The following is a 15,462-nucleotide window of genomic DNA, read 5'->3' as shown; positions in this document are numbered from 1 at the left end:
AGTCTGTTGGGGATGAGAGAGCTTGGGAAGTGAGTCAGTTGTTGTTCGCTGATGATACAGCGCTGGTGGCTGATTCATGTGAGAAACTGCAGAAGCTGGTGACTGAGTTTGGTAAAGTGTGTGAAAGAAGAAAGTTAAGAGTAAATGTGAATAAGAGCAAGGTTATTAGGTACAGTAGGGTTGAGGGTCAAGTCAATTGGGAGGTGAGTTTGAATGGAGAAAAACTGGAGGAAGTGAAGTGTTTTAGATATCTGGGAGTGGATCTGGCAGCGGATGGAACCATGGAAGCGGAAGTGGATCATAGGGTGGGGGAGGGGGCGAAAATTCTGGGAGCCTTGAAGAATGTGTGGTAGTCGAGAACATTATCTCGGAAAGCAAAAATGGGTATGTTTGAAGGAATAGTGGTTCCAACAATGTTGTATGGTTGCGAGGCGTGGACTATGGTTAGAGTTGTGCGCAGGAGGATGGATGTGCTGGAAATGAGATGTTTGAAGACAGTGTGTGGTGTGAGGTGGGTTGATAAGAATGATGAAGGTGGGAGGTTTTTGTATTACATAGAAATATAAATAGTTCATTTTTTTCCAACTGCAGGGAGTCATTTTCATTTTATCGAGTAACTTGATTTGCCTTATAATTGTCATGTTTCTATGAATAAGAATACTGATTTTATGTCGCATTTATTCGAATACACATCTTTTCCCATCATTCTTTTACTCTAGAATTCTCGTCTCATTGTCAACAAAAAAGCGAGAAAATTTTTTTGGTACATAAATAAGATCCCTGTTCTTAAATTTATTCAATTTTACATTTACATATAAGCAAATCAGATGTATCTCTTTAACTGTACATATCGGTTATAGAAGGAAAAAATTGGAAAGATAATAGATTAGAATGTTTACCAATTAGTCCTGAATTTTGAGGGTGTCGTCGGGGGCCAGCTGGGGAGGAGGGTCGGGTCGGTCGTGTTGTTATTGTCCCCAGCAAGTGTCAAAAAGGTTGATGTAGGGCCATTCTTAACAAGGAGATACTTATATTTATAACTATGGAGTCTCCTGATATTCAGGCAAAGTATCATAAACTTGCTGCTGAATATTCTAAGGTAAGAACAAGCCATATGAACGATGTAATGGTATTACAGGTAAGTCAAATGTCTTAAGTCGGGTCAGCTGACCTGCCAAGGGTGAGACTACTGTATCCTTATATCATTTGACCTGCTTAGGATGAGGCTATCCTCATGTCAGTTGACAAGCCAAGAATGAGACTTTAGTATTCTTAGATCAGCTGACTTGCCAAGGATGAGACCACTGAATCCTGTAATCAACTAACCTGCCAAGGATTAGAATGTCCACAGATCAGTTGACCTGCCAGGGATAACACTCGGTATTCTCACATCCTCTTACATATCCGGGATGAGACTCCTGAGATGAGTAGACCATCCAGATATGAAACTACAGTACCCTCAGATCAGCAAGCTTGCTAGGATGAGGCTACAGTATCCTCGAACCAACAGACTTGCTAGGATGAAGCTACATTTGATCAGCAGACTTGCTGGGATGGCACTGCAGTATCCTCAGACAAGCGTACTTGCTAGGATAAGACTACATTATCCTTATATCAGTAGTTTTGTTAGGATGAGACTGTATATCCTCTGATCATCTGACCTGCTAAGTGTGAGACTGCAGTACTCTTAGATCAGCTGCACTGCCAACACACTTTTTTAGTATGTTGTGGCTATGAGTATAAGCACTAATACTCCCCCACCTACTGTTAACTGTATTCATTATTACCCATGTCAGTTTGGAGCTGTTTTCTGTACACTTTCTCACATTCCCAGAGCTTCTCCTTTAACAGAAATAAAATCTGTTCCTTAGCTCTTGTCTCTGCTAATCCTGGATGTTACTCACAGATACTTACAGAGTCTCTCTGACTGTAGGCCTCCTTTGGAATCCTCTTCTGTCAGCTGATCGTCTGAACTTAAATTTTTTGGGCCATGTCTGGTCGTGTGTTTTTCGTTGTAGTTATATTTCTGTGCTTGACTTTGCTTCAGAGGGCTGTATTTGTGGTGCTGTTATTACTTCCTGTGGTAGGCTGTTCTGTGTTTCTCCTGTTCTTTGTGTAAACGAATATTTCCTAATATCTAATCTTGATCTTGATTTATATATATCACCTTTTGCTCATCTTATACCAGTGTTGGAAGGTTTAATTTCTTGAGTCGTTCTTTATTTAAAAGTGATGATAGCCATAGTGCTTGTTTGGTTGATCTTCTCTGGTCATTTTCTTTAGCTTCAATGTGTTTCTTTAGATGTGGACACAATACTTGGTTGGCATACTCAGGATGAGGTCTCACCAATGCTGTGTATAGCAGTTTAAAGGTTTTATAATCCATGTATTCCATTGTTTTTCTTAGTACACCCATAATTGAGCTTGCCTTGTTGATCTTACCAGATGTGTGTTGTTCAAATGACAGTTTGGTGATGATAGTCACTCCAATATTGTTGTCTCCACATACTCTATGGTTGGTAATCTTTCCTTCAGATTGTACACTTTCCGTTCTACTTACAATTTTCCAATTACCTCTAAGACATTCTTGAACCATTCTTCCCCCTTACCCATGAGTATTGGTGTACTCATTCAATTTTTGTTGATATCACTGGCAAAGTTATTTTGCACTCAGTGTTCATCCTGTTAGCAATGGCACAAATGGACTACAGCAGTCACAAAGAGTCTCAGATCCCAATGGGCAGATATCATATAAGTTGTTACAAAATGGGATCATTACGTAAGTTAAGTCTTTATATAGTAGATTTTATCGACTAGATACAAAAAGTGGATACAACTTTAGAATTTCTGATATCTTGTTCTTAGTAAAAAGGTTTGCCATTTCTGGCAGGTTTAGTTGAGATGTATCCCTAAAAGCCTCTAACCGTCTAAGACATTGTGTTCAAGTTTACGCCCAGATCTTTAGCCACAAACTTTACAATTCACATTATTAACATCTTTAGTTAGGCCAAAGTGCCATTAATCTTAATAGCCCAGCCCTAATCTGGCAGTTGCATCTATTCTGCTGATCGAATCATCTCTCCATATGTTTTACAGTAAACTACCCATTTTACTTTGATGGAAAATGTCTCTAATTGTCTTTTTGCTTCAAAGAGGTCCGTAAGTTCCTTTCTTATTAAACTTATGTCTTCATGGTGACAACCCATTTTTCGACAGCTTCCTTACTAAGTGCAAGTTTGGCCAAAGCCGGGCTAATCAATTGGTGGCCTCTAGGTCAAATCCGGCCTTTGAGTGGATTTTCATTGGCCCATTGACAGACTCAGAAGAATGAAAATATATTGATGAAATTTATTTATTTAAGTACTTAAGAAGATTTACATAGATTTTTTATTGTGACCATCTGTAGTAATTAGCTGAATGAAACAAGTGATCAGTTGTAATTTTTCTTTTTTTTTCTATGTATAAGTGTTTAGAGAAAAAAATGGGGGTAAAATGTATGGCCCTTCCATCAATGTGAGTTTCATAATGTGGCCCTGCTCCATAAGTAATTGAATACCCCTGTGCTAAAGGATTGACTTTTTTATGTTCCTGGAGACCAGTAAAAGAGGGGATTTATAACAGTTTGATTGGAATTCCTTGACCAAAGTGGTTGAATATCTGTCTCTGGCTTTGGAAACCATCATGTTACATTCTGATCTTAGGATGTTAAGAGCAAGTCAGGAGGATAAATGATCAGAAATTATTAAACCGTCTGTGGTCTTTCTTTTTACAAGCTCAACTGTGATGAGTGTGGGATACAGTTCAGTTTGTAGGGTAGATTCCAATTGTTTATTCTTATATTTTTGTCCGATTTCTTTTCATTCAACTGGATCATAATAGCAGCGCTTACAGCCCTCTCAGGTGCAGAGTTGAGAGAGCCATCATTGTAGGGGCATGAGACAATGTTATTTTGAGTGAGAAGTATTTTATATGTTTAGGAACACTGATTTTAGCTAAGTGCTGAAGGTGAAGATTGTGAGTAATTAATTTCATGGGTGGGTAAGTAAGAATGGTGATGTCAAAAGGAATAATTTGCCAGGACGTTGGGAAATGCTGCTGCTTTCTAATTTTATACACCTTGTGTCCTCCAAACATTGTGATGTTTAACTCACATCTGGAACATGTAGGTTTCTTTTCTCAAACATTGTACCTGTGTCTCCTTCAATTATTTTTGAAAATCTCAAAATAGTATCATCTTGAGAGCCTGTTTGGGGACACTGATTTTTTTTCATTTGGGTAAGAGACAGTTTCACCCCAAACACAAGAATGTTCTTATTGATGACAAAATCTTTTGGTGAAAGATAAACCCAAACCTTTGGTATTTGGTTGAGAATGAAATTATTGAATTTAAAAGTTTAGGAGAGCATCATGCCTTGCAACTAGTTAACTCTGTCTGAGACCTTTTGGACTCCACCAGAGATATCTGAAGAGAGTATTTACTTGTGCAATCTAGAACATATTTGTATTTTTATTCAATTTATATCTTTGATGCCCATTCCTTCTGGAAACTCCCATCAAGGGGTGACCATTAGAGAAGAGTCTCCACTTATCCCTGTCCTTACGTGTCTTCCTCACATACACCATTCCATGCATTCTTCCGCTATTTCTCTCCCTTCCGCATTCCCCTACCTTGTTGTAATTATGCATGCTTTTAGGAAAACTAATGAATGAAGGTGAATTACTCTTCATTAATTGCTGTAAGAATTTGATGCAATATTGCACGAAATGATAAGTTTTTGTTCAGGCTTTCATGGGATATCATAATTGTACTGTAATTAACCTTTGTGGACCACCACTTGGGAACCATCTCCCAGCAGGAATGACTTTTAGTGGATTTTCATGTAAATATCTTTGTACCTTTGCATAAATTTTTCTGCTCTATTTCTTGAGGATACAGTTGTCTCCCTGCTGCAACCTTAATATGTTTATGAAAAACCATAATCTTGTTGCATCAGAGGATTTTTCTCTGGCATTATAGGAAAATGATCCCTTGAGAAAACTGTGTTATTAATAGCTATGGTAGCATGCTAAGAGCTAGTAAGGTACATGCAGTTATCCAGACACAGGAAATTTCCTTAGGGCTAGTAAAATCTCAGTGGGTGCTGGTCGAGATCACCAGAGGTTTTGACAAACATTTTTTTAATCCATGAAGCTTAAATCCTCTTTCAGCAAGAAACATTTGTTCATGGACCAAGATGCATATTTTAAGAACCCAATCTGCCTGTGTGATGTAAGCCATGAGTTTAGAAGGCAGCCTCTATTTTTTGCCTTAATTAGTTACCTTCCATTGTAGCAGATCAACAATGGAGGTCTTGGGCATTCTTCTATTGTGTCTATGTTCATATCTTTTTCTGGATGTTGAGAGTTGATCTGGTATGGCCCTGGGATTACCAGTGTCAAGCCAGATAGACTAGTATACCAAAAATGGCTCTTTGAGTAATGTTTTGCTACTTTTGTTCTGAGAATTTTTTTCTCAAACCCTCCCTCTCCATGTTGACGCAGTGTTCTGGCTTCTGGGACACACCAAATTTTGAAAGAAGTGTACCTTTTGAAATGTGAATTTTTTTTTCTCTAGGGTGGAATCCACAAACATTTTTTGTGGTTTGTGTTGAATTGCCTTTCCTTCCTTTCTCTTTCAGGAAACCTTTTTCTTAACCAACAGTGACCACCGTTAGGTTGACATCTATCTTATTGATAATTGTGGGACAGGTCAATTTAACCAACCAATGATATCATTGTCAAATGGAGGTGGTTGTTTGGTCAGAGGGCATACTCAGTTGGAGCTGCAGACTGTTATTGCCCAATCAGCACTTAGCTAGGAGTGAGAAGGTGAGGGCTTAAAGGGTTTTCAGACCATCACAGAAAAAGAAATTCTCGTGGTTCATGTAACACCACCTTGGAAAGGAAGAGTTTTTCATGCTTCTAAAAAAATTAAACAGTTTTTAATGCATTTTTTCTCTATGTAGCTAAAATTGCAAAATGAGTTATACCATATTTGATAGAGGTGTAATAATGTATGTACATTTTTGTCTATTGCAGTTGCGTGCTCAAAACCAGGTGCTGAAAAAAGCGGTTGTAGATGAGCAAGGAAAGACTTCACAGCTTTCTGTGAGTTCATAATTTTGATATTTGCCTGTCATTTTGAGTTGTAAATACATATAAAAGCCTTTCTTTGATAGTGCAGAACAGTTGATTTTGTTTTATCATTGTGACAGAATTATAATGTAGACTTCATTTTATACACATGCTATATATAATTCTGTAACATTTGGTTTCATGTATGTGTTGACTCCTGAGTTTTGCAAAAAAAATCCATAATTTTTCTTATACCTCATGTACAAGCTGATCCCGGTTTTTGAGATAGTAAAATAACACTTTGTGGAAATGAAGTGATTTTTCATTATTGGTGACTTAGTTTGGTAAAGTGTGTGAAAGAAGAAAGTTAAGAGTAAATGTGAATAAGAGCAAGGTTATTAGGTACAGTAGGGTTGAGGGTCAAGTCAATTGGGAGGTAAGTTTGAATGGAGAAAAGCTGGAGGAAGTGAAGTGTTTTAGATATCTGGGAGTGGATCTGGCAGCGGATGGAACCATGGAAGCGGAAGTGAATCATAGGGTGGGGGAGGGGGCGAAAATTCTGGGAGCCTTGAAGAGTGTTTGGAAGTCGAGGACATTATCTCGGAAAGCAAAAATGGGTATGTTTGAAGGAATAGTGGTTCCAACAATGTTGTATGGTTGCGAGGCGTGGGCTATGGATAGAGTTGTGCGCAGGAGGGTGGATGTGCTGGAAATGAGATGTTTGAGGACAATATGTGGTGTGAGGTGGTTTGATCGAGTAAGTAATGTAAGGGTGAGAGAGATGTGTGGAAATAAAAAGAGTGTGGTTGAGAGAGCAGAAGAGAGTGTTTTGAAATGGTTTGGTCACATGGAGAGAATGAGTGGGGAAAGATTGACCAAGAGGATATATGTGTCAGAGGTGGAGGGAACGAGGAGAAGTGGGAGACCAAATTGGAGGTGGAAGGATGGAGTGAAAAAGATTTTGAGTGATCGGGGCCTGAACATGCAGGAGGGTGAAAGGCATGCAAGGAATAGAGTGAATTGGAACGATGTGGTATACCGGGGTCGACGTGCTGTCAGTGGATTGAACCAGGGCATGTGAAGCGTCTGGGGTAAACCATGCAAAGTGTGTGGGGCCTGGAAGTGGAAAGGGAGCTGTGGTTTCGGTGCATTATTACATGACAGCTAGAGACTGAGTGTGAACGAATGGGGCCTTTGGTGTTTTTCATAGCACTACCTCACACACATGAGGGGGGAGGGGGATGGTATTCCATGTGTGGTGAGGTGGCGATGGGAACAAATAAAGGCAGACAGTATAAATTATGCACATGTGTATGTATGTATATGTCTGTGTGTGTATTTATATGTGTACATTGAGATGTATAGGTATGTATGTTGTGTGTTTGTGGACATGTATGTATATACATGTGTATGTGGGCGGGTTGGGCCATTCTTTCGTCTGTTTCCTTGTGCTACCTCACTAACGCAGGAGACAGCGACAAAGCAAAATATATAAAATAAAAATATAATGACTTTTCTATGTGTATATAGGCCATCCTGAGATAGTGTTCATACAATTGATTAATTGGGCTCTTTGAGTTCTTTTCTTATTATCCTCTGGTACCATGCTGCATTTTATATCTTATAAAGTTGTTTGTGATGAAAGATACCTTAATTTTATAATCCATTTAGAGGTGGGATGCCAACAACAAAAGGAACTCTACTAACAATCTGCCTGGTCAGAGACTGCATTTCTACCAGTCCTTCCCTCAGAGCAATGTAGAAAGAACCAAATGGCGTTTTGCTTTTACTTTTAATTTTTGCCATCTCTTTCTTTAAAATTTTCACTTTGATCTTTACTACAGTGATTCATTTGATGTTCTATAAAACCAGTTGAGAGGAGGAACATTTTGAAATTGAAATGGGGAAACCTAGAAACTGGCAGTTGCCATCATACCATGAAAATATCATTATTTACATTAGATCTTATTGTTTTGTTTGAAAAGAGAAATGAGATTTGGCTAGTTTTGGGAATGGGTCATGTGGGAACATTCTCACTCCATGCTACAAGCAGACAGGCAGGCTTCAGTCAACACCAGCAACTCTCAGGAATTTGAAGGATACTGTGGCCGGTGGGGGTAGAGAGAATTACTCAAGGGGGCCCTGGACTGCTTTAATGAACTAAAAAGTACAGGAGAAAGAGTAAACCTGAGGTATACCAAACCATCATTACTTATGGGTATTGAACAGATGCCATCGAGCATCATTTGCCATTTTTGTTGGTAAGGAAACTCATCATCCAATTCTTTTTCAACAACCATAAGCCCCACTATGACTGAAACAGGTTAGAAGAAAAGGTAGATATGGCATGAATTTATGGCTCGCGTAACCTTAATAAAAAGAGTGAAGATAAAAGGAAGGGAAATAGACCACATTAACACTAACTGACATTTCTTTCTTTTGTAAATAATTAATTCATTAAACAACCATTCCAAGCATTTACGGAGCACTGTAAGGATAGTGATACTGTATGAATGTGGCAGACAAGGTACCATAAGCCAGAACAAGGAGAATAGACTTAAACAGGAGAAGCCTGTATTTGTAGGTACCAAAGTAGTGTGTCCTACCACATTTAATTAGCATGGGAGTAGACATGAGGATTACAAAGGTAAATGAGACAGCAAAGGAAGACTGGTTTCTCTGAGGGATATGAGATTGATGATACCAATTGTTGATATCAGTGATGCCATAGGCTACCAGACATTTGATAACTTTATGGATAATTTGGGAGTGAACTAGCTCTTCTACCTAAATACCACTTGCAAAAGAGGGTACAGAAACTGGAGGACATTGCCATGGACTTTGAAAAGTGCAAAAAGGTACTAGAGGTGGATCTAGAGGACAAATAAAAGAAGCTGTTGGTATGTGTTAAGGACGTTAAGAAATGCCAGGGAGAATTGTAGGTTCACAATTTAAACAGAAGTGTGGTGGAGCATGACAGTAAGTAAAATTAAAGAACTAGAGGATGCACTCAGCATGGGTACACAAGCAGAGAATGATAGGCAAAAACAAAGGCAGGGTTTCAGAATGGAAAATGAATGCTCAGCAGAAAATGTTGAAACAGCTGAACACAAACCTAGAAATTTTGAAATGGATAAGCAAAGTGAAATATTGTATAGGGTCATTGATGAGGGTGTATATGCAGTTAGCGACAGGATCATTAAGGAAGCATGTGGTAGATTAGGTGAAGGAAATAAAGGGCCAATATTGTCTAGGATGATTATGCAGTGATGAAAATGCTATTGTAGATAAGAGATAAAGAGGACTGCAGGAGGGAACTGAAAGATGGGCTACAATTCAAAAAAAGGAAACTGTGCAGAGGGAGGTAATCGCATTTCAGTAATAGTCTTTGAACTGTAAGGTCACATGCAGAACAAGAAGGAAAGAATAGCCAGAGAGGGGCAGATGGTCTTGGAAGTACTTCAGGTGTTGGATTTGATAAAAGTAAATGGTGAAATTAAACCAATTAGGAGAATGGGAAATATAGATAAGACATTGAGGGAAGGCCACTTGGGTAACATTTGATGTGAAGATGTGTAGCTACGAGATACTTGAACAGGCAAATAAACTCTCCAGAAAGGAGAAATAAAAAAGAATGTTACTCAGGGGTCACAAACTGAAGGAAAAGAGAGAGAGAGAGCCAAGGAGAACTGGCAAAAGGCAAAAAACAAGAGGAGTCATATCAGCCTGCTTAGAGAAGCAGTACCCCCACTTCTAGTCCAAGGAGTCCAGAACTAGTTTGTAGCAAGTTTCTTAGGATGAAGGTTATGTATACAAATGAAGATGGCCTGGTGACAAATGGAGAGGAGCTAGAATTTAGGGACTGTTTATGAGAATGCAACCCATAAATTATAGGTGTGGTGGTGATACTCACAAACAGACTAAACTCTAACTTAGTCTGTCCAGAGGAATAAGAAGGGTTAGAAAAAATGAAGGAGGGGAGTGATTCGCCTTCTTGATAAGGGATTCCATTATGTTCTAGGAAATATCAATACATGTGAAAGATGACTGTGCGTAGGAAGTGTGTTATAAAACTTTTAGTTTACAATCCTCCAGAGAACTGCAATGATGCAGAACAGGTGTATATTGAGAATGATTAAGAAACAGTAATAGTGGTGAAGGAAGCAACAAGACACAATCTCCTAGAAGATGGGTAAACACTGATAATATAATGAGTGATTTCAGCTACAAGGAAATAGTTTAGGACAACTTAGATCCCCATAAAGTTGCTGAGACATGGGGACACAGATTCCATGAAATTATGGTGGAGAACTTCCTGTCACTATGCAGCACAGTGTACTGGAACTAGGGTAGATGATACACCTTCTACACTTGACCTTGTCTGTATATGCAGGATCATGGAAGTACATAACATATAAAGTATTGTGGGGCCTGGATGTGGAAAGGGAGCTGTGGTTTCGGTGCATTATACATGACAGCTAGAGACTGAGTGTGAACGAATGTGGCCTTAGTTGTCTTTTCCTAGCACTACCTCGCATACATGTGGGGGGAGGGGTTGTCATTTCATGTTTGGTGATGGGAATGAATAAAGGCAGCAAGTATGAATTATGTACATGTGTATATATGTATATGTCTGTGTATGTATATATACGTATACGTTGAAATGTGTAGGTATGTATACGTGCGTGTGTGGACGTGTATGTATATACATGTGTATGTGGGTGGGTTGGGCCATTCTTTCATCTGTTTCCTTGCACTACCTCACTAATGCGGGAGACAGTGACAAAGTATAATAAATGAAAATAAATAAATGAAGTATTTTGCTCCTATGGGAAGCAGCATTCATGAAGATGTGGTGGTTGAAGATGCAAGAGGAGGGATTGAGTGGGAACTAGATCCAGAGTAAAGTCATGGCATCTGCATGGACCTTATGAAGTTCTTTGAGAGTATTGATTAGGATAGGGAGTACTATGAAAAGAGTATGGATAATTGCTACAGGAGTTTCTGTGAAATATACATTGAAAAGGTTAGAAAATTGGTTCCTCTGATGGTCAATAGATGAGAAGGATCAAAATGGTGAGAGAAATATCATAGAGCTCAGGGAGGGTGTGGCAGAACTCCAAAACATGCTAAAATTGCCAAAATATACCAGAATTATACAATCTGGGCCTTCCAAATTACCTAGGTTGTGTTCAGAGGAGCTGGTAGAACAAAGTTTGATGTGAAAGGAAAAGATTTGTATCCATTCAAAGAAGGAGATAATTTTGTCATAGCGCTCACATGAGATATGTAGCCCAAACAGCAACATGCATTGTATTCATACTATGTACTTATTTTTTTTGAAAGTATGTAACATACAAGGATAATAAGACATCCAAGACACAGGTGTTATGGGCCTTGATTTACCCCAAAAAGAATGAAAATAACCCGAGGAGGCATATTTATAGGATAGCGTTATCTGGTCATAACAGCACAGTTTTTACATGACTCCCTAGGCTGTGGTGCTACCTTGTCATTTATATAGTTATATATTTATATCCCTGGGGATAGGGGAGAAAGAATACTTCCCACGTATTCCCTGCATGTCGTAGAAGGCGACTTAAAGGGAAGGGAGCGGGAGGCTGGAAATCCTCCCCTCATTTTTTTTTTTTTTTTTCCAAAAGAAGAAACAGAGAAAGGGGCCAGGTGAGGATATTCCCTCAAAGGCCCAGTCCTCATCCTCTGTTCGTAACGCTACCTCGCTAATGCGGGAAATGGCGATTAGTATTAAAAAAAAAAAATATTTATACATATATCCTCTTGGTCAATCTTTCCTCACTCATTCTCTCCATGTGCCCAAACCATTTCAAAACACCCTCTTCTGCTCTCTCAACCACGCTCTTTTTATTTCCACACATCTCTCTTACCCTTACGTTACTTACTCGATCAAACCACCTCACACCACACATTGTCCTCAAACATCTCATTTCCAGCACATCCATCCTCCTGCGCACCACTCTATCCATAGCCCACGCCTCGCAACCATACAACATTGTTGGAACCACTATTCCTTCAAACATACCCATTTTTGCTTTCCGAGATAATGTTCTCGACTTCCACACATTCTTCAAGGCTCCCAGAATTTTCGCCCCCTCCCCCATCCTATGATCCACTTCCGCTTCCATGGTTCCATCCGCTGCCAGATCCACTCCCAGATATCTAAAACACTTTACTTCCTCCAGTTTTTCTCCATTCAAACTCACCTCCCAATTGACTTGACCCCCCTCAACCCTACTGTACCTAATAACCTTGCTCTTATTCACATTTACTCTTAACTTTCTTCTTTCACACACTTTACCAAACTCAGTCACCAGCTTCTGCAGTTTCTCACATGAATCAGCCACCAGCAATCTGTCATCAGCGAACAACAACTGACTCACTTCCCAAGGTCTCTCATCCCCAACAGACTTCATACTTGCCCCTCTTTCCAAAACTCTTGCATTCACCTCCCTAACAACGAGGAGAAGAGGGAGACCAAATTGGAGGTGGAAAGATGGAGTGAAAAAGATTTTGTGTGATCGGGGCCTGAACATGCAGGAGGGTGAAAGGAGGGCAAGGAATAGAGTGAATTGGAGTGATGTGGTATACCGGGGTTGACGTGCTGTCAGTGGATTGAATCAGGGCATGTGAAGCGTCTGGGGTAAACCATGGAAAGCTGTGTAGGTATGTATATTTGCGTGTGTGGACGTGTGTATATACATGTGTATGGGGGTGGGTTGGGCCATTTCTTTCGTCTGTTTCCTTGCGCTACCTCGCAAACGCGGGAGACTGCGACAAAGCAAAAAAAAAATATAAAAAAAAGAAATTTATACATTGTTGCACTTACTTTTATGATAAAATTATCAAAGTATATGTACAAAGGCAAAGGGGATAGGAGTGAGTGCTCAAATTACAGAGGTATAAGTTTGTTGAGTATTCCTGGCAAATTATATGGGAGGGTAATGATTGGAAGGGTGAAGGCATGTACAGAGCATCAGATTGGGAAGAGCAGTGTGGTTTCAGAAAAGGTAGAGGATGTGTGGATCAGGTGTTTGCTTTGAAGAATGTATGTGAGAAATACTTAGAAAAGCAAATGGATTTGTATGTAGCATTTATGGATCTGGAGAAGGCATATGATAGAGTTGATAGAGATGCTCTGTGGAAGGTATTAAGAATATATGGTGTGGGAGGCAAGTTGTTAGAAGCAGTGAAAAGTTTTTATCGAGGATGTAAGGCATGTGTACGTGTAGGAAGAGAGGAAAGTGATTGGTTCTCAGTGAATGTAGGTTTGCGGCAGGGGTGTGTGATGTCTCCGTGGTTGTTTGATTTGTTTATGGATGGGGTTGTTAGGGAGGTGAATGCAAGAGTTTTGGAAAGAGGGGCAAGTATGAAGTCTGTTGTGGATGAGAGAGCTTGGGAAGTGAGTCAGTTGTTGTTCGCTGATGATACAGCGCTGGTGGCTGATTCATGTGAGAAACTGCAGAAGCTGGTGACTGAGTTTGGTAAAGTGTGTGAAAGAAGAAAGTTAAGAGTAAATGTGAATAAGAGCAAGGTTATTAGGTACAGTAGGGTTGAGGGTCAAGTCAATTGGGAGGTAAGTTTGAATGGAGAAAAACTGGAGGAAGTGAAGTGTTTTAGATATCTGGGAGTGGATTTGGCAGCGGATGGAACCATGGAAGCGGAAGTGAATCATAGGGTGGGGGAGGGGGCAAAAATCCTGGGAGCCTTGACGAATGTGTGGAAGTCGAGAACATTATCTCAGAAAGCAAAAATGGGTATGTTTGAAGGAATAGTGGTTCCAACAATGTTGTATGGTTGCGAGGCGTGGGCTATGGATAGAGTTGTGCGGAGGATGGTGGATGTGCTGGAAATGAGATGTTTGAGGACAATGTGTGGTGTGAGGTGGTTTGATCGAGTAAGTAATGTAAGGGTAAGAGAGATGTGTGGAAATAAAAAGAGCATTGTTGAGAGAGCAGAAGAGGGTGTTTTGAAATGGTTTGGGCACATGGAGAGAATGAGTGAGGAAAGATTGACCAAGAGGATATATGTGTCGGAGGTGGAGGGAACGAGGAGAAGTGGGAAACCAAATTGGAGGTGGAAAGATGGAGTGAAAAAGATTTTGAGTGATTGGGGCCTGAACATGCAGGAGGGTGAAAGGCGGGCAAGGAATAGAGTGAATTGGATCGATGTGGTATACCGGGGTTGACGTGCTGTCAGTGGATTGAATCAGGGCATGTGAAGCGTTTGGGGTAAACCATGGAAAGATGTGTGGGGCCTGGATGTGGAAAGGGATCTGTGGTTTTGGGCATTATTGCATGACAGCTAGAGACTGAGTGTGAACGAGTGGGGCCTTTGTTGTCTTTTCCTAGCGCTACCTCACACACATGAGGGGGGGAGGGGGATGGTATTCCATGTGTGGCGAGGTGGCGATGGGAATGAATAAAAGCAGACAGTGTGAATTGTGTGCATGGGTATATATGTATGTGTCTGTGTGTGTATATACAAGTGTACATTGAGATGTATAGGTATGTATATTTGCGTGTGTGGACGTGTATGTATGGGGGTGGGTTGGGCCATTTCTTTCGTCTGTTTCCTTGCGCTACCTCCCAAACGCGGGAGACAGCGACAAAGCAAAATAAGTAAATAAATATGTGACTAACGTAATTGAATACCATTCAAATTGCCTCCCTGTATATATGATTGGTTGACAGTTCAGCCACTGCTGACAGGTAGTTATTTCAGCCAACTCTCATTAATAATGCAGCTGTCATGAAGTGACAATGAGACTGATTATTAACTTATTTAATGATCTATTTAACCAAAAGTCAGTACACATACATGCTTACATAGACTCAATTACAGGAATGTACCAAGACCAGTCATGTCTGAACGAGGTGTTTAAAATGTTAAGAGAAATACCTTTAAAGGTAGTTGGATATAAAGTCAGGATGTAGGAATAAGAAGGGCAGTGTATGGTGGATGGAAGAGAAGAAAAAGCATATGGTAGATTGCTTGATAGGAATGTACTTGTGGAAGTTCAGCAAAGGAGGAGGGAAGAAAATAGAATGTGTAAGCAGAATGCTGAGAAGCTGTAAAAGGAAAGTAAAGGGAGAGTAGATGGAATTATACTGGAAGGAGGTAAAAAAGGAAAGAGGTGGATGTAAGAAGGGGAGTCTGCTGAATTAAAAGGAGGAGGAGAAGTGAAAGGAAGATTGGGAGAGTATTTTGAAGAATTGATGAATGTGGGAGAAGGGGAGGGAGCAGTTTTTCCATCCATGGTTATGGGGGATGGAAGGAAGCGCATACAAGTACAAGGGCTTGTAGCAAAAA

General features: G+C 40.0%; 1 protein-coding gene across 3 annotated transcripts in view; it reads left to right on the top strand.

Moving 5' to 3' along the window:
• Window positions 1–15,462, top strand: part of LOC139751400 (protein phosphatase 1 regulatory subunit 21) — a 321,946-nt gene that overhangs the window by 27,076 nt on the left and 279,408 nt on the right. For 2 of the 3 annotated variants that reach the window (XM_071666784.1, XM_071666785.1), the window contains exons 1-2: window positions 934–1,099; window positions 6,079–6,147. In XM_071666784.1, coding sequence (XP_071522885.1) covers window positions 1,043–1,099; window positions 6,079–6,147 — 126 coding nt within the window. In that variant the 5' untranslated portion in view covers window positions 934–1,042. Of the gene's footprint in view, window positions 1–933; window positions 1,100–6,078; window positions 6,148–15,462 lie in introns of those variants that run through there. The other variant, XM_071666786.1, reaches the window with a different exon arrangement.

This window comes from Panulirus ornatus, chromosome 11 (assembly GCF_036320965.1).
Source record: "Panulirus ornatus isolate Po-2019 chromosome 11, ASM3632096v1, whole genome shotgun sequence".
Lineage (NCBI taxonomy): Eukaryota > Metazoa > Arthropoda > Malacostraca > Decapoda > Palinuridae > Panulirus > Panulirus ornatus.
The sequence above is the reverse complement of the archived record's forward strand: the minus strand, read 5'-3'. Positions and strand labels throughout refer to the sequence as shown.